Here is a 26,905-nt window from a genome sequence, read left to right on the forward strand (position 1 = left end):
GAACTTTTAACATTCATGAAACCTTTCCATTGCACTGAATGTTCTTCAGATTATTATAATTTTCTTTACTCTAACAACAACAAAACCTGTGGATCTTTTAAGGACTGTTCACTGAAGGAACCTAAAATGGAATATTTTTATTTGGCACCTAACCCCCCTTTTGGGAATCATTATATTTTTAAGTATAAAGGGGAAAGTATTTTAACAGAAAAAAAATTAATTACTTATGAGGAATTTCAGCTGTGAACAATCAAATGTGATACTGTTCACCTGCTACTCATTTGAACTTTTAAACAAGAGCTCTTACAAGTGAAGTAAATCCTCAGTGTCTGTGGAGCATCTGAGAAGATCATCATGTTTGCTTGTGGAGCAGATTCAGTCAGCCATGAGAACATCATGACACCTAAAGGTTTCTACAGGCAAAATCTACCACTAACCCCTGGAAGAATCCCAAAGTTTACTATTCCTCCAAAGTTATTGTCTCCCCGGCTGTGTCTTCAGAAATCAAAAGATGAGGACACGCATAAGCTGTTATCACCAGAAAGCCCAGAAGAACAGTCTCTTAGACATCGGCCTTCCACTGGTTCACCGTACATTTCTGCCAAACTTCATTTTACCCCCAAGATGAAGCTGAGGCGTCTGCAGAGGATCACAGAGGATCTCTCAGACCCATCGACGAGTGCAGCCATGTCTCTGGAGCATGTTGGAAAGGTCACCACACCGTATGGCTTTCGGACCTTGGCTGCGAGTCCCAACGTCAACCGGAGGGAGTCTTTATTCCACAAGCAGGGACAATGTGCAGAAAGGAGAGGGCCGGTGGATTCTTTTGCTTCGCCCACACCTTCAAATTCATTGCTGGATTTCACAAACAAGAGAAACAGCTCAGCTAGAAAGCTCCAAGATGGCCTGAATGACTGCTGTTCCCCTAGGAGATCCAAGAGAGAAGGCCTGGAGCGGTTTCTGAACAAACCATTGACTGTATTGAGGAGTCTAACTCCTAAAAGGAAGAGCCCAAACCAAAAACTTCAGCTAAAAGGTCACATAAGTTAACTAGTAACTGACATCAGCATTATGGCTACTGCTATTTTTTTGTTGTTGTTGAGATGAATTCATTTTAAATGTCAAATAAAAGTCTTTTAATTCCAATCTTTTTAAATCATTTTGTAGTTTAGTCACCCTCACCAAGAGTTGTAGTCAAACCATATACATTGGCATGCAGACAACCCACAGTCTGGTTTGTTAGAACAAAAAAAGTAGCATGAGAGTAGCAGAAGTTTTGTGATAGTGGGAGACTAAAATGTGATTCACCTTTCCCTTGATGCCTTTCCCATCAAGGCAGCTGTACACAACAGTTCAATAATTCTTCAGGCTATAGACATTTTCTCAGAAATTAAAGTATATAGCATTTTTAATCTAACCTTGTGTGGCGATCATAGAATGAGCAAAGGAAGAAATGTTAAAATATTGGCCGACGTGACTTCTGGTCCATCCATTATATTAGAAATGAAAAGCCTAATCAGCTGCACACTGCATTGTGGGATAGTGTCTAGTGTGCTCCCTTTTGTATTTCATACACTTTGAAAATACATATGTAGACAACAGCAAATACGTTTTTCACCACAAGAATACAAGATGTGACATTATGGTAAGAAAACCAAACTTTTCCGCCCTTTTTTTATTAATATCATAGTCCTTTAACATAGTTACAATCTGTTTTTATGAAAATAAGTCAGTAGAAAGAATTCTTTAAAAAGTCCATCATGTCAAGTCCTCCGTTTGTACAGTCCTGCTTTCTGCAACTCTGTGCATTTCAAACATGAGATAAAAATTCACAGACCCTCTGTAAAGTCTCAGGCTCCACTCGGAAGAGCCACAACGTCCAAACAGGACAGTGTGTCAATCTTTATTAATGATGGGCATGGGCAAGGTCTGTTCAATATGAAAAGATAAAAGGCTTGAACCTGAAGACCCCTATCTGTTTCCATTACTCCAAAATGAACCTCCAAATGCAGTAAAATCTTTAATCTGTTTAAGATCCCTGTACTTCATGTTGCAGTCTGGGTTCACTACCGTTAGAAGGTAATCATTCTTTGAAGTACATTACCATGAATTTTTATGGATGGGCCATTGAGGAACATTAAATAACCCTCTTCGTTAAGGCAGTCTGTCTTGTTTGTACATCTGTCAGTCTATGTCTGTCTCGATTGAGATGTTCCAGACTTAGCCGCCACCACTGCGCCCACCTTGCACTTAACCAAAAGCTCAGGCTTAAAATAGCCGAGCAGTGCAGTGGTTAGAGAGAGTAGAGGCTTGTCTCCCAGGCTCCTCTGCATTTGAGTCCAGAGAAAGAGTTCTGCCCCTACAGTAGGAGAGTGTTTGGGCAGGCTGCCCCTGAGTGGCTGGAGTCGATGATTGACTGGTAGTCTCCAGTGACATCACAGTCACAGAGGGGGCGTGGTTATGCTGGGTGTTGTTGGTGTGAGGACGAGGGTTTGTCCTCTCAGTCGCTGTCAGAACCTACTGCAGATGAGCATTTCCGTTTTCTCTTGGGAGCTTTGGGTTTGGAGTCTTCTTCCTCCTGGAGGGAAGTCAACAAAGGCCATTGAAAACAGATGACAATAATAATACTATTAATTATACTACTAATAATAACATTAATAATAATAATAACAATAATAATAATAATATGGGTAAAGGTCTGAAGGCCTTCGTGATGATGTCAAGTTGTGAGTGTAGATTTACCGAAGCGCTGCTGGATGCGCTCTCCTCTTCATTGCAGGGTTGAGGAGCCGCACCCTTACGGGACCGTGGCGAGGACGCCGGGGCTTTGCGTCGAGATTTAGGCTGTTTGGAGGAATCCTCATATTCCTCTGCTAATGAGAAAAGATCACTGAACCTGGCAGAAGAAAAAAGCAATGGACATTTAGCAAAATAACAACTGGATAATACACCAGTACAATACAATAATAAATAATGCTGATAAGTGTGCCTTATCAAGCAAAAATACCTCATTTTGTGGGCCTCATCACAGCTGGCCTGAACATGCTGCAGGGCCTGTAATATGGGCGTCTGGGAAAAAACTGATACACCAACAAGAAGAATTCAGATATCAGTGTTTAAATCAATATGAACAGTAAAACAGATAAGACTACCAGGCTGCAAAGATTTTAATGGCGTTTCAAATTCTGTAAGGAGTACTGGCTGTGGGGGGAACTCACAGTTGTTCTTGGTATTGCTGAGATTGAGTCTCAAACTGTCCAAGTGTTCAAGCATCTGCTCCAGGGTCAGCTGAGCCAGTTTACTGCTGGAACTCCTCAAGCTATACAAAAACACAGCACAATTCAAATATGTGTATTTTCAAAAAATAATGAGTTTTTAATGCTTTGGATCGATTCACTTTATGCTCGCCAGAGCTGATATTTTTGTCTTAGTGCCATTGTATTTGCATGTCATGACACAATGAGTGGGCAGAAAATCTGCCCACTGGCCAGGTCTTTGTGATTTCCACAAAACTGGTTATTTTATACTCTGAATATTCAATGTACTTCATGTTTCACCAGGGATACTGACCCCTGGTCTATCCTGCTTGAATCTGCAACCTTTGTGTCCTCAGCCCAGGGCCTTAAACACACACCCCGCCCCCATCACAGGAGCGCTTCAAAATAGCTGAAGAACATGTCATTACCTCTGACGTTTACGGGGCATGTTGTTGTTCTTGATGAGCAGGGCTTTGATGTGTTCTCCTAGCAGGTCGTCGTGTTTAGCTGCCCAGTGCCGCAGGATGCTCGTGGTGAACTGATCCTCTTGGTGATAGGGTCGGCTCAGCACCATCTTCACCATCTCCTCACTCGGCCTTCAGTACAGCACAGCAAAAAATAAAAACAAAAAAACAAATGACTGTGTCCCACAGCAAACAAGAGAATTAATCACTTGTGTGAAAAGACTTACTTTTCTCTGCGTAACTGCAGCAGCAGGCAGGATAAAGCCTCAGGATGCTCTGTGAGTACAGAGAGAAGAGTATTATGGGAAATGTTCGTAGTATGTGTAAAGTGAAAGTGTGTCTATGTAGAGTGACGCTTACCCTTGTATTTGAGGTGCTGTAAAATGGGGATGATGGTCTCCAGAGGGATACTGTGTGCCAGGAAAAGCTGCCATGTGCTGTACTGCTCAAATGTCTCCCAGTCCAGAGACTGAACTATAACACACAGAAGAGAGGAAATTAGAGAGAGGAAAATGACATTTACAAAGCCATGAAAGAATGTCTGGCACATTCATACAGCTAAACACACAAATAAAGCTTTTAGCACAGAGTCAGTTTGACGTCCACGCTATGGCTACACAGACAAAAAACAAGCTAAGATTATAGTGATGTCAGGAGGGATATTTGTTTTTTATGACCCTACAATTATAACAAAATATAAGAAAATATTTTCATTTAAAAATATATATATTTTAAATATGAAAGAAAAACAAAACACTGAACTTTGTTAAGGTATTTTAAACTGACAAAATTGTTTGGCAAAAAAATAAATCAGCCACACAATTTAATTTTAATATGTTTTTGCAACTGTTCATAATTTATTTTTATGACAGCCTGGCCAAAAATTATGTCTGCACAATTTGGCATGTTACAATGCATTATCACAAATAAAACCATTAACTCCAAGCACAACTGTGCAATAAGTTATATATAACTTATAACTTATTATATATAATAAGTTAATAAACACACACACACACACACACGCACACGCACACGCGCACACACGCACAAAACTGGTAATAAATTATATATAGAAAGCAAGCAAAGAAAGTTCCACATCACTGAAGCAGTCCATGATTTCAGTTTAGCGTAAGTTGTGCACTCCAGCAAAATATAAATAAATAAATAAAAACAACAATGACTGAAGCTGTCTACACTGCAAAATTAATCTTGTACTTGCGCTGTAACCGCACTTTGTCACGTGATGAAATAATTCTCTAAAATTCGCATGCAGAATTTAGAGAGCACAGCACGTACAACGACACAAAAGTCTGCCTTTTTCAGTGGTGGTTAATCTAAACGCCCCTGATTGGCCATTGTATTCATATGGTCAACAGAAACACATAATCCCTTATAATGCTCAACACTGCATAAAAAAAAAAAAAACACAAAAGAAATTTGATACACCATTAGATGATCTGAATGTAATACTAATTGTTGCACTTTCTTCATTTTCACATTTCACTTTCATCATGACAACCATAATAGATTAAGTTTAATTTTACAGAGACATTTTTTGTCCCTGCATTTTGAATTTGAAGAGAATTTTTATTCATTTTGTTGGAATGTTTGCCCCCGGCCCACATTAATTTCAGACCCTGGCATTTGGTTTATTTGGTGTAACAATTCAATTTGAACAGAAATGAACATACTTTGGGGTCACACATGGAGCACAATTAGAGCTTTAAAAATGCTACAAACTTACTGAGGATGTTGAGGACTGAGTCTTTACGGAACATAACCAGATTACCCATCATCACGTGACACATCAGCTCCTGAAGCTGTGAAAACAAGAGGAAGTGGTAAATAGACATTTAAACAACAAATTCATTTGAATTTAATCAGTATCAAAGGGATAATTGATGGAAATTTTGTCATCATTTACTCACTCTTATGTCACTGTACAAACCTTATTGGTTTTCATGGGTCGAGCAAGTGTATCGGAGCTTCAGTTTACTATATTTGATGTGCTCTATGCCAGTGATTTCCAACCTTTTTTCAGTGATGGCATCCTTTGAATATGTTCTACATTTTGTGGCACCCCCTCAATTACGTTACGCTAGGGGGGTAATGGTACAGATTGCTCACGGTTCAATTTGCATTGTGGTTTTAGGTTCACTGTTTTGGTACGGTTCGGTATTTGCTATGTTCAGGGAAAAAAGGACTACTTTATTTATAAAAATAAAGAAAATAAATAACTTAAATACAAGCAGCAGCACAAATAAATACTATCAAGCAAAGATACTAATAAAATAAACAATGCTTTTCAGGTTTTTTAGATAGGTCTAACATTAGTTTTTAGGTACAGATATTTAAAAAAGTAATCAAATGTAAAATAACAGCATATTTAACTGTTTAAATTAAAGATTAATCTTTATTACACTTACAAAAGCTATTCAATCAAGAGCAGTGAGTGATGTCCTTATCTTTTGTTTGACATTAAACAGACAGCAGTAAAGGCTAATGCTCCTTTAAGACCTTATGCACAGTTATGCGTCGTTTTTCTCGACTGCATAAAGTAGTCGTACACTTAAGGCACATTCAGACTATATCTGCTTGGATACTTATCAAGATGGACATGTAGAAATACTTTTTGTGCGAGTTTGTCTGTTCAAGCGCAAGACTAAAGAGAACTCAATATTTGTTCGCTGAGAGATGTGTGCAGGCTTTCGGATGAGTGCACAGAGACAAATTTTCTCACAGCGTGTGTGAGTTTTCATTTGTGTCTTTTGACACTATACCCGAGTGATGAGGTGAAAACGACTGGTAATACCTCGGTTGGGAAACACTGCTCTACGCATGTGTGTCTATCATTGTTTATATGAGATAAAACCCTAAATTAAATTTGTTTAATCCTATAAAGTGATTTTGTCTCATCAGAAGACTTGGATTAAATCGCTCTATTCAAATGGCTTACTTTTATGATCTTAATAAGAACGTTTTGAAGCATCAACTTTTTAGTGTACTGGACTTTCAATTGAGGGACATAAATCTCTCAGGTTTCATTAAAAATTAGAACATAAATATATAAATTATACATAAAATACATAAAAAAATATCTTTGTTATTCGAAAATGTTTGTAGGTCTTCTGGGTTTGGAACAACATGAGGGTGAGTAAACGACAATCTAATTTTCATCTTGGGTGAACTATCCCTTTAAATGTGTATATTTGAAACCTGTGCTGAATCAATGACAGCTACGATCATGTTGAGGAGCTCTCCACTACGCAGGGTTTCATCTGGGAACTGTACAGAAAAAAAGAAAAGGGAGTGAAACCCTGAAACCATGTTGCAGGCACATTGCATTAGAGTATGACATATGACATGCATGCATGTGCATTACCTCTGAATAGATGGAAGGGGTTAGATAGCACAGTAGCCGCACATCATCCTCCTGACAGGCCTTCATGTCCATCATCAAGCAGGTGTGCAGGTCACCCAGAGCTGTGGCCTGAGCAAATGATTCATACAGACTCATCTTCCCCGCTGCTGCTTTGCTGCAATGACAAACAAATGACAATCTACTATAAAAACATCTAGATTTCAAAAGTAGGGATGCACGATTACTTAAAATAAAACTAAAAAAAAAAAATCACCATATGGGTTTTCAGTTAAAAAGAAGTTTAAAATGAAAAACAAATGAGAATTTAGACAAATATTAGTATTGTAATTTTACACATTAATTTTATATATTAAAATTATAATTATAATTATTATTATTATTATATATTTTTTCTTAGAAACAGCCTTATTTTTACAGTGATATATTATTTCTTAGTTTTTATTTAATAATAATTTTATTATTGCGATTATTATTAATTATTTTATAGCCATACTCATTTAAATTCAAATAAATTTAGGCCAAATTGTGTAGCCCTGTAAACAAGCAGAGCAAAGCCGGGGTCACTACAATGCACAACAAATCTCTAGCGTTAAGTCATTTATCTGTTCATGTGAATTGGTAGCCTGGATGCCAGCCGAACTCAGCCCCGCCAACAACATTTGAGCTCAGGCAGTTCGGTCTGGACTTGATCCATAGAGGATTAATTATGCCTAAACAGAAACTGTTCGGACCAATGAAATTGTTAGGGCAAGCTTTAGACGATGATGGACAGATGATGAATAGTAACGTAATCACCCACGGCAAAGGCGCTTGGGTTCAATGTGCTGAATTTGTTCTAATCCTAAACGGAGAAGTTGTTTGTATATGCAATCACCTTCACTACTTCCCTCAGAAATGATCGTGTTGGTAAGTACTCTGTGCATCCTTAAATCATTTTTTTTTTCTACAACACCGGCAAAGAACGTTTATTCCAGCGTGCATGCAGGGTTGTTGCCCTAGAATTAGTATTCTGACTAGAATTGAGTATGACGACGTCAGGCTAGTGAATTGGGATTCATTCAAAAAGTAGCGACAACAAAACTCAACTTTGGCGTCACCTCACTTCTCTTTTATCTGGGTTAAAAAGTTGCATTTGAACATGTCGCAGAGACTACAGCCAATGGCCAACTAGCATCTGTACAAGATAAAATAACGCTCCATACCAGCAGGTGACTGCAGTCTGTACTCGTCATTCAAAAAGTGAACCCAAAAAAATCAACTGCAGATGAGAAGTTTACATCATAACTACGTCACTTGCTTTTGATATTTTTTGGACTAAAGAACATTTGACTGTACCTGGCTTTGAGGTAGTAGAGCAGATGATAACCAATTTTCGGCTGTTTCTGGTAGAGCTCAGCGAGCAGGTCCAAAAGAACAGAGAAGCCACTATTGTCTTCCTGCATCTGACACAAGTTTCTGAAGATCAGACACACCGGCTTACACACGGAATCCTCCAGCGACCTATTAGCACAAACACAGCAACCTATTAGCCTCTTCATTAATAAAAAACGGACAAATTTAACAGGACAATATGTGGATCAAACAGGTGAAAGGGGATCAGGATACAACTAAGGCTGGAAGACACGTTCCAGATGAGCATCAACATGCTAACCACTAGATAGTGTGCTAATCGACCTGGCAGGAAGTCAGAGAGAAAGAGAAAAACTTACTCTTCTGTAATCTCCTCAGGCAACACATCTCCTCTAAAGTGACTCTTAAACAGTTCAGCCAGACAGGAAGCTAAAGTGGACATCTGCTCAGAGTCAAAATCCTCCTGAGAGAGGATAAATGGGGGAAAAAAAGTGTGTAAAAAGACAGCCGTATTTGAAGCTCAGCTTAAAATATTCACCCTGAGCAAAGCTCACCTCTAAAATAAGATCCACGATTTCCTGCATGACCTCACAGTGTGTTTCTGTGTCACTGAGAGAAAAAGAACTGCACAAATGAGACTTATGCAATTGAGACCTTAATATATCCATAATAGAGGTTATTAATCATGTGCCTCACCTCCCTTTCTGTAGCTGCAGAACCCTCTCTTTAAGTGCCTCGTCCAATTGGTCCACAAAAGGTGTAATGTCAGCAGGTTCGTCAATGTAGGTTTCCTTGAGCTGTTGGAACTTGAACTCTCGTTTTTTACCTTGGAATAAACAAGGGTGCATATCATGATGCCACTGATATAAACTGAAAATACAAAAGTGGGTCATGGGCATCATTTTGAGCCAGAGCCACTAATCTAAACAGCACATGAGCTCCACTCCAACGAAAATAACATTGTGAAGCAGCATTTGTTCTTAATTAGATGATCTAAAGGCCTGAGCTAAAGTGCTTCCTAAAGTGCGCCGTTACTAAAAGCTTCTTACCCTTGTTGTTCAACTCTTCCTCATCATCACTAAAGGTAGCATCTGTGTTGTCATAACAACCATCCTCCTTATCAAGCACGTGATTGTCCATCTCCAAGGGAACAGATTCCTCCATTTTTACTAAATAACAGATAAAACATTTTCAACATTAAAACATACCTCAAGCAGGATTTCATTCCACTGCCTTGAGATTGTAGACGTGTGGTTCTCAACTAGGGGTCAAGGGAGGGCACACTAGAGGGCCTAAGCACAGCTTAATGTTTTTTTTTTTTTAATCAACAGTGTTCAAGTGTTGCATAAAAAAAAGTTTCATAAAAAAAAAAAAGGGTCAGTACAAGAGGTGCAACTAATATAAATTGCACAGTACCGAAGAAACACCTAAGGAAACATAGGAAAACTAAATTTGCACAATCCGCATCCACAACAAAACAAACAAAGTTAAACATTTTTCAAAGAAATCTAAAAAGTGGTTCAAACAAACGCAGGTTTGTGAACATTGATGGTCGTACACAGTCTCAGTTTTCTTAAATTATTGTTTTGTGTGCGTGTCTGCATGTGATTGTTTTATTGTTGTTAAAAAAGCCTAATCAGGGACTGGGGCTGCAACAGCCACAAATTGGTAGGCCAAGTAAAATCACAGAGCGGGGTCAGCTAATGCTGAGGCGCACAGTTGCCAACTTTCCACTTCATGGAATGAGTTTCAATGGCCGAGCAGCTGTATCCAAGCCTTACATCACCAATTGCAATTGTAAGCATCGGATGCAGTGGAGATGTGTTCTGGCAATCCGATTGACGAGTCTGAGTTTGACGGTTGACAGGAGAATGGTACTTGCTTGATCACATTGTGTTAAGTTTGGTGGAGGGGGGATTATGTTGTGGGGTTGTTTTTCAGGTGCCTGAAAGTCCCCTTAGTTCAAGTGAAAGGAAATCGTAATGTTTCAGCATACGAAGACATTTTGGACAATTTCATTCAATTTCATGGACAATATAATTTTTGGGAACAGTTTAGGAATGGCCACTTCCTGTTCCAAAATGCTTGAACACCAGTGCACAAACCAAAGTCCATAAAGACATGGATGAGCAAGTGTGGTCTTCAACCCAACAGAACACCTTTGGGATGAATTAGAGCAGAGACTGCATCCAACATTAGTGCCTGACCTCACAAATGTGCTTCTAGAAGAATGGTCATAAATGTCCATAAAAAAAACCTCCTAAACCTTGTGGAAAGCCTTCCCAGAAGAGTTAAAAGTAATATAGCTCAAAGGGTGGGCCAACTCCATATTAAAGCCTACAGATTAAGAATGGGATGTGTGTGTATGTATAAAGTGTCTCTCTCTCTCTCTCTATAGGCGTCGTAGTTTTTATACTGTACAAACCGTATTCTCTATCCCCTTAACACTGCCCCTAGCCTAAACCTACCCATCAAACTCATCCTGTATGATTTATAAGCATTTTGAAAAGTGAGGACATGGCCAATGTCCTCATATTTCACCCTCTCCTTGTAATACCCATGTCATAATACACATTTGTGTGCTCATATGTCACAAAAACATTTCTGGCAAATTGAACTGGGTTGGAGCTTTTGTTTATTGACATGACTGGCAATGAAAAAGTGGTGTGCAGCTCTGACCTTCTGTGGGTGGTGACGGGGAACTGCAGAACTCTGGAAAGCGTTCTCTCAGCATAGAGCGCAGCTCACGGTCCAGTTTAGGGTTGTCAAACAGAGGTGCTAGATGACTGCGAAAGTGAGAGAGATAGTCAGGATCATTATATAACAAAGCATCTTGAAACCAGCCGGGTCAAATGGGTGGAATTCTTGATGAAGTGTCTGTATGAACACATGGTAATGATTGTGTGTGTGTGTGATAAACTAACGCCAGAACTCTCTTCTCCATGATGAAGTTGAGAGAGTTGAAGACACCCTGCCGCACTTGACCCTCAAGAGGAGGAAAAAAGTTTGGGATGATCTGAAGTAGAAGACAGCAGGTAAACCCAAGAATTAAAACACAATAATAACTGGAATTCACAAACACTTAACTTGTATTATGTTACTAATTTCTGAGTCTAACAGAATATTCAGTGGAAAATAATGGAGGGCAAGACTTTTTTTTGGACTTTGACACCTGATTTTGGTTACATTGGTAAACAACATTAATTTTAAATGTTAATTTCAACATTTACTAATACATTTTAAATCAAAAGTTGTATCTGTTAATATTATTTATTTACAAAGATTATTACACAGCTCTGTGAAATACTTAATTCTGATTGGTCAATCGCGCATTCCAGCGGTATGTAATTTATTTGAGACTAGTAGCCGTGTAATAAGTGGGATAATGAACACCCAGCCGGTTGTTATGCAGAATAAACCCATTCAGGGTTTATTCTGCTGGGTTTATATTATCCCTTACTTAACAAACACCGTAACAAATGTATTGTCATGGTTAGTTAATTCATTAACTAATGTTAACTAACAGGACTTTCTTGTAAAGTGTTAGTTATTTCAGAGGGTAAGCTATTTACTCTGAAAAATGAAAAACTGTTCTTTAGAATAAAGTGTGTACAGATCAATTTTTCAACATAATACACTTATTTTAAAAAATATCTAGTTTGATGTAATGTTTTTGTTAAATGTGTATTTTAAAAAATGTGTCTCTTGGTGGATTGTGGATTTCTATTTTTAAAGCCATTACTCACAGTTAATGTGTAAGAATATAGTACTTAGATACAGTAAGAACTTAGAATTTCTCACCCGACACATGAAGTCCAGTAGTGTGGCTGTAATAGCAGGATGTGGTTTCATGGAGTGATGCATCACCAAAATGGCTGGCTCTGAGAGTGAGAGAGAGTGAGTGAGAGTGAGAGTGAGAGTGAGAGTGAGAGTGAGAGTGAGAGAGAGAGAGAGAGAGAGAGAGAGAGAGAGAGAGAGAGAGAGAGAGAGAGAGAGAGAGAATAGACCATCAGTGACTGGGTTAAGGCAAAGCATATGGTTATTACATGTCTGTTTATGAAGTCAAAGCTGAATGACACAGTAATGGCACCTTGCCACTCTTACCGATGTTCATGATGCTGTCTTTCTCTGGATTGAAGAAGAGCCAGTCATAGAACAAGGCCAGTTTGGCATTAGATGCAGCAACATTAGACTGCAGGGAGAGACAAAACTTCAGCATTAATCCAAGCAACCAATAATGCACACTTTGGAAATAGAATCGCCATTAGCTAGTCATTTTTAGTTGTATTGTTGGTCATTCAGTGTTTCTGTAAATAATAGTATAGATGTTGTTTTAATGCTTTGGCAATACAAAATGTATGTTTTTGTCATGCCAATAAAGCTTCCTGAATTGAATTGAATAGATAATTAAAAGATAATAATCCTACTGCAAATAACTATATACAATGCACTAAAGATTGATTAGCTGCTGGGTTCATGAATATTAATCACGTTGTCAGCGTTAGCTTGAACTGATTTGCTGAATCAAAGATCAAAACTCTCAAGCGTGTTCAGTGAGTGAAAACATATATATATATGGTAAACTTATACTTAGCCTCTAAATCACACATTGACGAGTAAAATCTAAGAATTTATTAACCAATGGCTGAAGATAGATATAATTTAGTTGCCCAGAGCGAAGATTTAGTCGCATATGCGATTGATTTATTCGCAATGTTGCTAAGAAAAATCTTAGACAGGGTATCTGCAGAACTTTTAAAATCAAATTAAAAGTTTGGTTAAAAAAAAGGCAGACACGCTGAATGAAAATGCACCTTCACTCTTTGACAGTAGATGCCACTTACAAAACAGCAGAAATATAGCAGTTTCCCCAGGTTACCTCTAAAAAAGCAGTGCTGTGCTTCTAAACACTACTATATTAGGCATAATACAGAGATAATATGAAAAGAAAATGGCATTGAAACTTTCCTCGCTAAAGGTGACGAGTTTGCAGGCATGATATGAACACCATATCTATCCACAAGTGTAACACTTCTTGAAATTATAATTAAGACTGTTCTTATACCATTTAAGACTTATAACCTTAAATTTGATAAAACCCACGGGAACCTGCTTGGATTTAAAGTTACATTTTAGGAAGTGTTTTTAGTATTTGCTTACAGTGCAGGTAGTCAGGAGCCAGCCAATAATCGCCCAGCGTGGCAAAATGTCAGAGCTCAGCACTTCATTGGATGGATGAACCACACCGCATATATACCGAATGAGGTCACAGCGCAGTGATTGGCTCTCAGCTGTGGACAGATACTGCCGCTGAAACCAGTCCTGATAGCGCTTCTGCTGGCCAAACCGAACCTGCAGCCACGGAGAACAAGAGCGTTTGACTTTCAAGTCACAAACAAATTGTGGTTTCTGTGTCAGGTATCAGTGTTTGTGTGTTTACCCTTGAGGTCATGAACAGCAGCTTAGTCTCCATGTCAGGTGTGAGTCGGCAGGCCAGAAACTTGCGTGAGGTTCTAGAGGTGAGGAGCTGCAATATACCTGCAGCAGGACGGGACAACAAGTAAGAGCGCATCAGTTTTGAACAGATGTTGTATGCACAGCAAAGACTTTGTGTGTGTGTGTTATTAAAGTATTACTGTATAAATTCCCTCATGCACACCTGTAAACTGTGGGCTAAGGGTCTGAGGATTATGCAGCAGGTCTCGCCACAGCAATTCCATCTCAGGAATACGAGCCACATTCTGTAAGAGTCTGACCAGATCCCTCCCCATGATAAAACACTCCATGAACTGCCAAAACACAATCACATAGCAATTAAACACATGAATCACCATTAAATGGCAACACAAAACATTAAAACATCTGTAATATGTGACAGTGAAATAAATTATTCAGTGAGAAAAAAAAAATTGTAGGGCAGATTTTATACATTCGGATAAAAACAGGCTAATCTAAAATGTGATAATACCGGTTAATATTAACATACGTTATATACTATATGTATAGTAGTTGATGAAGTTAAATTACAGTTAAAGATATTTATTACTTTCTAATCACAGATTCAATTACCGATCAGAATACCAAAAATTAAGTATCACAGTTTTCACAAAAATATTAAGCAGCACAACCGTTTTTAAATTTGGCCACGTTTACATGCACACTTTTTTTTTCACTCCGATTAAAATAATTCCGATTGAAAGATTTAGTGGACTGTTTACATGAGACGTTATCTAAACCGATCTGGGGTTTATACACCAGGACTTATACGGTTTTATAAAAGCTATTTATTTATTGTAAAGTGTAATCATCTCAGAAAAAATGTATTCTTCTGTCAGACGCAGTTGAAGTAAAAATTGCCTGGGACAAAGGCTGTCAAGATGAGAGGATATAACCAGGCTATGTCTGTTTCATTATGCCAACATTATCTTCATAACTTCTATCGAAATAAAAATTTACCCCTCAGAAAAATTAACTTTCCTCTCAAAATTATAGCGCGGCGCGTGGTCAGCGGTGAAAGCAAAGTAATCCGGTCAGGTCGTTCATATGGTTACATTTTCCATTTGATCGGTTCATGAAAAGGTTTACCCCACCCCTTTCAAACCGATTACAATTTCATTCGGTTTGGGCATTTTTATTCCGATTGAGGTGTTTATGTGGAGCATTTTCATTCGGATTGGACTTTTAAACCGATTACAGTGCTTCATGTAAATGCACCTATTGATTATAAGATCATAATGTTTCTTGAGCTGCAAATTTTAGCTTGTACCTGCATTTTTAGAATGATTTCTGAAGGATCATGTGACACTTAAGACATTTTAAAAATATATTTAAATGGAATATGAAATGACATTTTTTACTATATTTTGATCAAATAAATCCAGCCTTGTTGATCATTAGAAACTTCGTTTAAACACATTAAAAAATGTTCATGTGACCATTAAAAGACCAGCGAATATTAAACATGCAAATGTGGTTAAATTATTGAAATATTCTCAGGAAGCTTGTCTAAGAAAATATTTCATAAAACAGGTTTGGCTAAAAAAAAAAATATATATATATATATATATATATATAGCCTACATTAGCACAAAAATGTCATTTGAACCAGAACATAAGTCAGGGTGGGGAACACATTTTCCAGCCAATAAAATAGAAAATGAAATGCATTTTTTATTTGAATGATTATTTGATTATCCAAATAACTATTAGTCGAAGCCCCACCAGGACCAGGAACATTTACATAAGGTACGTACAGTCAATTCTGATTTCATGCTGATTTTAAATCTGTTGAATAATTGCTGGCAGCCTACTTTAATCACAGCTGGTTCAGGCCCAAGTCACAAGTTAAATCCCAAGTGTTCTCTTGAGAACCGCTGACCCAGATACAGACATCACAATCCTGCTTTAGTGCCCTTGAACGAGCCACTTCACCTCAGCCGGCTTCAGGGGAAGTGTCCTTGAAATTAATCTACAGCAAGACGCACTGGATAAAAACGATTTACCTTTCAATTTATTGCTGGCCTTTTAATACAGAAAATGCAATTAAAATGTTGTAATCCAGAATCAATGTTTTGCATCATGGCTCAGTGTGTATTGGGTATGTGGGCTCAAAAATCGACTTCATGAAGTGTGTCCTAGAAAACAAACACTGGCCATTTTTTCTTCATTATCCAGTTTAACGCAATGATAAAAACTTATTAAAAAAAACACACAAAAAAACAACAACAAATCTCTCAAATGTTTTTGCTTTGTAATTAATGTATACTACTGATGAAAGGATTGGAATAATTAAGATATAAAATAAATGATCAGAATAATTTCTGATGGATCGTGCAAAAATTATGCTGAAAATTCAGCTTTGCCATCACAGGAGTAAACTACATTTAAAGCCAGTCACACTTGACTTTAAGCATGATAAATTTCTACGGTCACTGCAATGATGATATCACATTGCGGCGTCTTTAAAAATAAAATATTTAACATAACAAAAAAATCTGCAATCTTTTAAGTATGCTAAGAGGTTATGTTGTGACCTCTTCAATCTTCTGTTGGTCATGCATCTCCATGTGATACAAGTAGACGAGTTTACCAAACATGAACTTTGGAATGTAGCAAAATCTGAATTTTCTTTGCATGAGCATGCATTTCCGGTATTCTGCATTCACATGTGTTTAAATGCAAGTCAATGGAACAAAAAGTGTTATAATATTTCACAATATTACTGTATTTTTGATCGAATAAATGATGCCTTGTTAAAGGGTTAGTTCACCCAAAAATGAAATTGATGTCAGTTTGGCAGTTTGACGCGAACCGAATTGCTCAAATCACGTGACATTGGCGACCCGAATCATTGATCAATTCACTGATTCATTAACCGTTTGATTCTTTTTGGAGGCACATGGAGGAGAAGATAAAGCTGAATAAAATCATAGTTTTTGATATTTTTGGACCAAAATGTATTTTCGATGCTTTAAGAGATCAACCAACTGATGTGGACTACTTTGATGATGTTTTTTATTAGCTTTCTGGACATGGACAGTAAAGTGTGCATTGACTGCATTATACTCCGGGACTAAAATATAAAATATCTTAAACTGTGTTCCGATGATGAACGAAGGTCTTACGGGTGTGGAACGACATTAGGGCGAGTCATTAATGACATCAATTTCATTTTTGGGTGAACTAACCCTTTAAGCATAAGACATTTCTTAACAAAAACATAATTTAAAACTTTTGACCAGTAGTGTGATTAAAAAAACAAACCAAAAAACATCATGTCCAGATCTTTCCTGTACTCACCCTCTCTCGGAGCAGTCCGATGCAGAAGTCCACCTCTCTCTGTCTAAGGGACAGCAGGTTTGGTGTCCCATGGTCCACTATGAGCCTCAGGTATGTGTACACAGACATGGCCACTAACATCCCACTTTTCAGCACCCACTCTCTGTCCATCACACAAACACATTCATGAAACTGACAATAAATTCACGCTGGTCTATTTTCATTGAAGTAGACCGCCCACAGTGCAACATTCACATCACATGCTGTTTGACTCAGAACCTCTCACCTCTGATCCACTAAGATCTCCAACACGTTCTCTGCCAACCACAGGTTTTTGTTAGAGATGTCTCCCCCTGCAGATTGACGTAGGTTAGACACACAATATAGGGGTACAAAGTAAAAACGTAGCCTGACTTGCGTTTGTGTGTGAACGCACCAGCGATCTGTTTCATGAGCGTCATGAGAACTCCATCTGCTCCAATGACTCCGCTCTTCACCAGCTCTTTGACCAACCACACCAGCTGCCCACACAAAAAGAAGAGACGTCAGCAGAGCTGTAAATAAACTAAAACTTTTAAAACATTTATAATTAATTGAAAAAAGTATCAGGGCTCGACATTAAGCCTATTCATGTGCTTATCCTTCGTAAAAGTAAATCTGACTATAACTTATCTGTGTAAAAAGTAAAAAAATTGCTTGTCTGGAAAAATATATTTTTTTTGTGTTCTGAAGCAATATCCACACCAGTGTTTAATCAGCTTTGATATATTTAGATCTGCATATTTGTGATATGTTTACCTTTTATAAAGGGCATATCCCCCCTAATCTTAATAAATAAAGACTGTGCTTCTGTTTTCCTTTTATATTCTAAAATTTGATCAGTAAATTAAATTTGAATAGTACACTACAGTGCTGTTACCGATCAAATTAATTAATTTAAACTGAAAAACTACAACTGCATTAAATAATGTTATGAGATTGTTTTAAATATTTTTTGTATATACAAATAAGAAATGTTGGAAAGAATGTTTAAACATGAAACTAAACTGCCAGTAGGTGGCAGCAGGTGACTGACTTAATGAGTGAGTCATTGAGTCGATTTGTTGAATCATTCAATAATGAGGTTACGAATAGTTCATTGAATTTTGGACTCAAGCGATTCATTCTAAACGCTGAATCATTGGTAACTGTTGTTGTGAGATGCATTACAGTTCTGCTGTTATCTTTGTTTGAAACTATTTTCACCGCTGAAATAGAACAAAAAAAATATTGCATCTAAAATGTAAGTGACATTGTTTATGAAACTGTCAAATGAAATCAATGTCACATTTTCTATTGTTATGGTATTCACGAAAACAGCACTCTTGGTAGTGTGACATTGCGACTGTATCATATGTTATAAATATAAAAAACCTCCACATTTCAAATGTTTTGTCACAGTATGTTAACCGAGTTTCTCTGTGTGATCGGCGCACATTTGTTTTTGATTTTTCCTCGAGAGGCTGCGCAAGCGTCAACTGTAAAACCTTCTTACTGTCAGTTCATTATACATAATATTATCCACTATTGATCGCCACTTACACTAAATGAATGCAGAATTATTCTTGCATCTTAGTGATTCCCTAGGTATTTTTTGTTATTGACATTTTAATCAGGTTACTAGTCTGGTTGGGCAAGTAAAATTCTCTTTCACTTGTCCCTTCAAAAAAATCCACTTGTCCCGGACAAGTGTTAATGTCGAGCCCTGAGTATAAATATTAAAATAACTTTTGTTTAAGTTGAAGTACTAAATTTAAAGCTAAATAGCAATATTTAAAAAACAATAATAAAAACTACAGCACATAAAATTACTGAAACTTGCAAATGAAAACTCAAAATATAAAACTTAATTCTAAATACTATTAGTATATAAATAATACTAAAATAACAATCATCAACAACAACCACCTGCGTGCGGCACACGTCCTGCAGCTTTAGAAACTTTTCCATGAGGATCTGGTTGATTTTCATAAGCACCACATTCATGCCGTCCCGATTCACCAACGTCAGGTCCCTGTAGCACTGCAGGACAAAATGCGGTGTTAATGGTGGGATTCCGGGAGAACAGTTAGAGTAGAAGAGCATTTTTGGTATGTATGTGTATCAGATGTTATGTGTGAAGCATCAACATACCCTCTGTGCTTGTGAGGGCTCTGTGAGCAGAAGCGCGAAGAGACCCAGACACACCTCCTCATGCTGTTGTGGACCCTTACACACCTGCACATACACATACCATTCCCATCAAATATTTTCATAAACACATCAATGGTTCTAAATACAGACAAACTCTTGTATTCTCAACTTGTTTTTTTTTTAGTTCTATTGGACACTTTTATTGATCTTTTTACAGATAAGATATTGATCACAGATCAGTCACAAAATGAAAAGAAATGCTGAAGAGAAGTTTATGGAGAGAGGTGAATGGGATCAGTTTCACATTCATGTCCTTCAAGAGCAACACGTCAACATGCACTAACCAGTGGGCTAAACGTCATGCTGTTCTTCTCTAAGCCTGTGGGTAAATGTAATTCAGAATCCCACTGCTGGAAACATGTATGATTACATAATGCAGCTCAATTACTATTTTTAAACAACTGAATGCAGTATATAGCATAGTAAGTTAGCCTACTATTCAATTCCCCACACAGCGATCATAGCAACAGCTATGACATGCACTACTGCGTCAGATTGTGTTCTGAAAGATATTAAAACATTTATTCATCAAGGATGCATTAATTATGTTTCAAAAGTGACAGTAAAGACATTTATATGCTACTACTAAATGCTATTCTTTTGAAAGTTTTAATAAAAAATTGCATCCTTTATCTTTTTTGTAGTGACTGTTTTATAAAAATCGCTGAAGTGGTTGTAGGGTGTCCACTGGAAGTTCCAAAATAAAACCCATCTACCAAAATATAGCACTGTACCTTACTGCTTAAATAAATGATCATTTCTCAAAATATAACATCATATACACATAACAATGTTGGAGATCCACATTATGAATAACAAAGAAATAAGTTAAGGCTTCATTTCTGACTCACATGATCTGCATGTGTAGGATAACACAGGCACTGCATCCGAAATCAAATACTTCCCAACTATATATTATGCGAAAAACTGTTACGGTCCACCAAGAGTAGCATGTCTGAATACACAGTATTTTAAAAATAATTTGTGTTAAAGTGACCCACTATTTCCACCGAGATTCTAAAGTGTGAAATCAATGGACACTTTACCACCCCATGAGTTCGCGAAAGAGGACTTAAAAATGGCAGTGAAGCAGTTATCCACTGATAGGTCACGTGACTGTAATGACATGTTGGCTAAATTTAATTAATATTACCCAGAGTCATACTATATAGAACATACTTTTTAAAGGTCGCTAACGTGAAGTAAATTCAAATGTATTACCTAATCAGAAAGTATGCTCAATTTAAGAGTGAACACTGTTCTGAGGAGTCTGCTCTGTATTTTCTGAAGCACAAGAAGCATGATAAACGAGCATTATTCAAATGACTCTGTACATAATTGGATAGTCTTTCAACCAATCAGACCACAAAAGGCATGATAAACAAGCATAATTCAAATGTCTCTGTATGCAATTGGATAGTCTTTCAACCAATAAAACCACAAGAGACGTGATCAACGGGCTATGACCCATCGCTTCTCAATTCATCATCATGTTAAACCCATCATGTTCAACAAAAACGTTTTAATCCAGCTAAAAACGCTAGGCACTCTGCTGAAAATGCCTTGCTGTGAGCGCTTGAGAGTGTTTTGGCAACGCATTTTTCAGTTTAGACTCTTTGCTTGCTATAAAACTGAATATCTGCACAAGTGTTACTAGTATATCATTTCACAGATAGTATGCTTGTGTATTGATTCTATATAAAAATGCAGATACAATGTAAAGTATTTGCTCTGGCTCATGTTTTAAAGGGTTAGTTCACCCAAAAATGAAAATTAGATGTTTATCTGCTTACCCCCAGTGCATCCAGCATGTAGGTGTGTCTGTTTCTTCAATAGAACACAAATTAAGATTTTTACCTCCAACCGTTGCTGTGTGCCAGTCATATAATGGAGTGAATAGTTAACAAGTCTATGAGGGTAAAACTAACAAACATAAATACATGCTTAGGCAACGTGCACAAAACCCCTGCTGCTCCTCACGTTACATTGATTTAAGACACGAAACGATTGGTTTCTGTGAGACGGAACAGTATTTATGTTATTTTTTTACCTCATATCCCGACGAGTCTCATCAAGTTTTTCTATCGGCGGTAACTTCCATCTGATGAGGTCAAGCTGGTGGGATCATAGATATATATATATATATATATATAGAACCTCATTTGTGCCTGCACAGATCGATCGAAATGAGGCATCTACATGGTATATTTCTATGATAGAGCAAGCTTGACCTCATCAGACAGAAGTTACTGCCGATGAGAAAACTTGATGAGACTCGTCGGGATATGAGGTAAAAAAAAACCAAATACTGTTCGGTTTCTCACAGAAACCGATCGGTTCGTGTCTTAACAAATCAATGTGTCGTGAGGAGCAGCAGGGTTTTTGTGCACGTTGCCTAAGCATGTTTTTTTGTTTGTTTGTTTTGCTCTCATAGACTTGTTACCTATTCGCCCTATTATATGACCTACACACAGCAACGGTTGGACAAATCTTCATTTGTGTTCTACTGAAGAAACAGACACACCTACATGTTGGATGCACTGGGGGTAAGCAGATAAACATCTAATTTTAATTTTTGGGTGAACTAACCCTTTAAGTTATTTTGCTATTATGCTTGTTGTTGTAATCTTCTGACGTTGTACACATAGAATGTGGTGTTTGGTCAGTGTTGTGATTGTCCCGCCCCTCCTCCAGTGTGATTGGACGGCTGGGTGAAAAGTGACAGTGATGAGCACTGCGTTTTACTTAAAGTTGAACATTCTTTAACTCTAGGAGGCGACCAGTAAAAAACGCTGAATGCTTAGCACATGAGAGTGAAATACTTGCTCAGTGCCTCGTAGTCGTTACACTCATGGCGTTCTAAAAACTTGCTGCTCTCTTTGAAAACAATTGCATACGCCAGCCAACCTCTGGTATACAAATGTCTTCAATAAGTGTCAACAGATATGTTTAAGTTATGAGGACATAAGGCATTCATAAAAGAACTACATTTTGCTCTGCTCGAAAATATTTAAAATCTACAGAAATTTCATTTTTTTATTCAACTAATTTCCATTCCTTTTCAAGGGCTGAAAAACAACAACTTAAAAATTCCATTATATGTCCAGGTTTTTATGATGTTTGAATCCTGATGTGTGTTATTTTAGGTGGATGTGATTAATAAACACTCACATGAGCAGTGATGGCATCATTGGCTTCCCGCTCTGAAAGCCCATTGGTTATAGATGTGGTGATGCTCACACACCTCTCCAGGCGCTGAAACACACACACACACACACACATGCTTGAACATCATTCCAAAAACATCCAAAACTAAATAATGGTGTAGTTGATAAACCGGACATGTAATCGTATGGGGGAACAAGCTATAATATTTGAAGTTTTTTAAATATCTTAATATTATAATCAATGTAATAATAACAAAAGTAACAACAAAAATTGTAATTGTATAATAACATGAATATAATTAATAGTAATGAATATGATAATTATAATTGAATGAGTCCTATTTTGCATTTATATTTTTGTAATTGACAGTTATGATTATTATTATATTACAATACAACCAATTCCATAATAAAGTATATCACTACTTATAAAAAAAGCTAAATTGACATTTGTATTTTTCTTAAATATATGTATTGCTGTGTTTGTATATATTTTGGTTTCATAAATATTTGAACATTAAATATTGCTGAAAAGATACTAAATAGCCAAGGTAACCCATCTATCTATCTATCTATCTATCTATCTATCTATCTATCTATCTATCTATCTATCTATCTATCCTCAATTGAGGTAGATGACTGTATCACTGTTTAATATCTTCTTCAGCTGATTGATAGTCACTGACACCATCAGCTGTCATTTAGTGCATATCTGATATATTAACATCATTGTGTTTAACACACATTCTGTTTACACACTGCTGCCGCAAATAAATAAGATGACAAAAGACTACAAAGGCACCCCTGACACTATCTACCCTGTTCCGAGAGATCCTACAAGTCTGATAGTGTCAACTTCTCAATTCTGCTTGTCCTTTTGTTATTGTACTTAGTTTTCACCATGTTTTTCTTGACAAATTTGTGTTGTGGAGGACGAAGTTAACGGCCAAAGGGAATGAGTCGATCCCTACCTCCTCCAGCTCATCTTTGGCGTCCAGGCTGGTGGACACCAGAAGGCGACCCTGTGCTTTACCCTTAGCCGGCGAGGGCTCCATCTCCTCCCGCCTCGCTGCGCCCACACACACGGGACCTGACGGGGGTTTAGGGCGCTGTTTAAAACCCTTCTTTCACTGTTTACGTGGGAGTGTGGGGCTTATGAACTAGTTAACCCTCTCTCCGCCCAGTCCTAGGTGCCTACAGTGTGTTTACGACTCTTAATTCGCCACCTTCGCGCGACCACTCCAGTGTTTCCACAGTGTCCGACTGTAACAATTCAACTTCCGCAGGGCATGGTGGCCTAGCGGAAGTGTTCTGAACGCGGAGTGAAGGCGGAGCGATAAGACCCATTTATGCCAATAGCGTGCTAGGGATTTTGATTGACGTGGCAATTGACCAATCACAGTGATGGCACTGTCATCGAGACCCGTTAGACAAAAAGAAGCCCGTGCAACATGACAAGAACGCTGCTTCTGTGTAAACATGTGGGTGAAAACTCTGACAGACGGTAAACAACAATGGGATACAAAATAACAAAATAGAAAATTACTTTTAAATATTTTAACAGCAGGTATTTAGTCGTAGTTTTATATACTAATATTATAATTAACCCTCTGATAATTTTTTTGTGAAAATATCCATGGACATGATTCGAAAAGTTAAAATGGTCCTGAAAAAAAAAAAGTCAAACTTGAAGGCTACTGTTCTTGACAAAAAAACAAAAAAAAAACAAAAAAAAACAAAAAAAAAACATTGGAAACGAATGGGAAGTGTATCTAGTGGAAACATTTGGTACTGCGCCGAAACCAAATCTTACTGAAAGCATTTTTTTTAAATACAGCATCAAACAACCTTTTGGAAGACAACTTGTTTAGAATTCTGTCTGTCTGTCCGTTGTCCGTCCGTCCATCCATCCATCCATCCATCCATCCATCCATCCATCCATCCATCCATCCATCCATCCATCCATCCATCCATCCATCCATCTATCTATCTATCTATCTATCTATCTATCTATCTATCTATCTATCTATCTATCTATCTATCTATCTATCTATCTATCTATCTATCTATCTATCTATCTATCTATATATATATATATATATATATATATATATATATATATATATATATATATATATATATATATATATATATATATATATATATAAGATCACCTAAAGGATTATTACAGTTTTTCTCAATTGCTTTGGCACATTTTTCGAATCAGTCTTAACATTCTCTAAACTGTGAGTGCAAATTTGCAGGAACTTCAAAACTTTATAACATGTCTGCAAAATGTAGTTACTCACCCAAAACATTTAATTCATGCTTCAAAACCTTATTGTGTCAATAATTTGGCCAAGGCCACCAAAATCTAAAGTATTTTTTTTTTCATTGTGTTACCTACACTGGTCAAAATGTTTAGTTGTTTTTTCACCACAACCAGCAGCCATATCACCCTGTAGCCCAAGACTGGTTTCCCACTGAAGCTAAGCAGGGCTGAGCCTGGTCAGTACCTGGATGGGAGACCACCTGGGAAAACCAGGTAGCTGCTGGTAGAGGTGTTAGTGAGGCCAGCAGGGGGCGCTCACCCTGTGGTCTGTGTGGGTCCTAACACCCCAGTATAGTGATGGGGACACTATACTGACAAAGAGCACCGTCCTTCGGATGAGACGTTAAACCGAGGTCCTGACTCTCTGTGGTCATTAAAAATCCCATGGCACTTCTCGTAAAAAGAGTAGGGGTGTAACCCCGGTGTCCTGGCCAAATTCCCTCGATTGGCCCTTACCAATCATGGCCTCCTAATAATCCCCATCCACTGAATTGGCTCTATCACCCTCTCTCCTCTCCACCTATCGCTGGTGTGTGGTGAGCGTACTGGCGCCGTTGTACTGTGGCCGCCGTCGCATCATCCAAGTGGATGCTGCACACTGGTGGTGGTTGAGGAGAGACCCCTGACATGAGTGTGAAGCGCTTTGGGTGTACAGTAGTACATTTGAAAGCGCTATATAAATGCCTCATTCATTCATTCATTCACAACAGTCAACCATGAAAATTAAGGGTTTAAACAAATCTCATATTTGTTGAGAAAAGTCAATATATAGCATGTAAGGAAAAAAAAGTCTATGAACATTTGTATTTTTACAGTGTTTATTTTTGTACTTCATGTGTATATACACAATACAAGTGTATTTACTGTACATGTAAAGTAACTGACAAGAGTAACAAGATTTCACTTTAAATTTCATATTTGTGTATTACCACAAATACACGAACAACAAATAACATTCATGACAAAAAAAAAAAAATACTTAAAAAAAAACATTCTTGGTGGACATCTTTTCGCTCACATTGGTCAGGCCAAAGATTTTCATCAACATCACATCTGATGTTTTCCATTGCCACACACCGTGGAAAAAGTCTCCTTGAATGCCGCACACATCCCCTGAAATGGTTAGCTGTGATGTCCTCACATGCAGCATTCATGGCATCCAACAAAGACATCTGATTTTGTGGTCTATGATTATACACTTTCACCTTGCTGAAAAAAAAACTCTTCTATTGGATTTAGGAATGGAGAGTATGGTGGAAGGAATTCCACTGTTATCCTTTCATGTGCAGCAAACCAGTTCGGTGGAAGCTGACATTATCCCAGACAACAACATAATTAGGCAAATGTGGTCTAACTAAACCTCTTTCTTGTTCTGGAATCAGGTCTCTGTAAAGTGCATTTAGGAAGGCCAGGAGAAGTTGGGTATTTTAGGGCCCAATTTGTGGAATATGTGTGCTCACACCGTTCTCTGAAATGGCAGCACACGTAATATTGGCCCCACATTGGCCTGGTGTGTCAATTGTGGCTCGGTGTCCAATGAGATTGCGACCACGTCTCCGCCCTTTGGACAGATTAAACCCAGCCTCGTCCACAAAAACAAGAATGTGGGTAATTTCATGTACTTCTAACTCCATGATTCTCTATGAAGAAACACAGAACAAAAATGTAACAGTAAATGTATTTTCTTGGGTTTCTGAAACTTACAAGTTAAGTAATACAGGCATCTTAGAAAAACAGGAAAACTCACTAAGTGCACACCAATGGTTTACCTGGACATACTGGTACCGCAACGCCTTGACTCTTTCACTGTTCCTCTCAAATGGCACCTAATAGAGCTGTTTCATAGTCATCGGATGTCTTTTTAAAACTCTGTCTATGGTGGAAATGCTGACAGAAATTATATTTGCAAAGACATTATTGTCATTTATGATTGCACTTTG

General features: G+C 37.7%; 1 protein-coding gene and 1 pseudogene across 2 annotated transcripts; one reads left to right on the forward strand and one right to left on the reverse strand.

The window, feature by feature from the left end:
* Window positions 1-1,646: 1,646 nt before the first annotated feature.
* Window positions 1,647-23,931, reverse strand: ints3 (integrator complex subunit 3). 2 transcript variants are annotated; one of them, XM_067425634.1, is made up of 29 exons: window positions 23,605-23,931; window positions 22,638-22,721; window positions 19,407-19,490; window positions 19,182-19,295; window positions 17,671-17,755; window positions 17,521-17,587; window positions 17,256-17,397; window positions 14,116-14,245; window positions 13,897-13,994; window positions 13,617-13,808; window positions 12,561-12,648; window positions 12,258-12,337; window positions 11,381-11,472; window positions 11,136-11,242; window positions 9,506-9,625; window positions 9,153-9,282; window positions 9,011-9,080; window positions 8,816-8,919; window positions 8,442-8,606; window positions 7,107-7,260; window positions 6,941-7,009; window positions 5,469-5,544; window positions 4,082-4,195; window positions 3,949-3,997; window positions 3,686-3,856; window positions 3,219-3,319; window positions 3,008-3,080; window positions 2,743-2,896; window positions 1,647-2,578 (listed from the first exon to the last, which is right to left on the reverse strand). In XM_067425634.1, exons 1-29 carry the CDS (start codon window positions 23,686-23,688, stop codon window positions 2,501-2,503), a joined length of 3,075 nt encoding a protein of 1,024 aa, XP_067281735.1. In that variant the 5' UTR covers window positions 23,689-23,931; the 3' UTR covers window positions 1,647-2,500. The 2 variants fall into 2 exon arrangements, with proteins under 2 accessions (XP_067281735.1, XP_067281736.1); XM_067425635.1 differs by having other exon boundaries at window positions 3,686-3,853; window positions 9,011-9,065; window positions 23,605-23,930.
* Window positions 23,932-25,074: 1,143 nt separating this feature from the next.
* Window positions 25,075-25,191, forward strand: LOC137048599 (5S ribosomal RNA; annotated as a pseudogene).
* Window positions 25,192-26,905: the final 1,714 nt, after the last annotated feature.

Source organism: Pseudorasbora parva, chromosome 19 (assembly GCF_024679245.1).
Source record: "Pseudorasbora parva isolate DD20220531a chromosome 19, ASM2467924v1, whole genome shotgun sequence".
In the NCBI taxonomy this organism is placed as follows: Eukaryota; Metazoa; Chordata; class Actinopteri; order Cypriniformes; family Gobionidae; genus Pseudorasbora; species Pseudorasbora parva.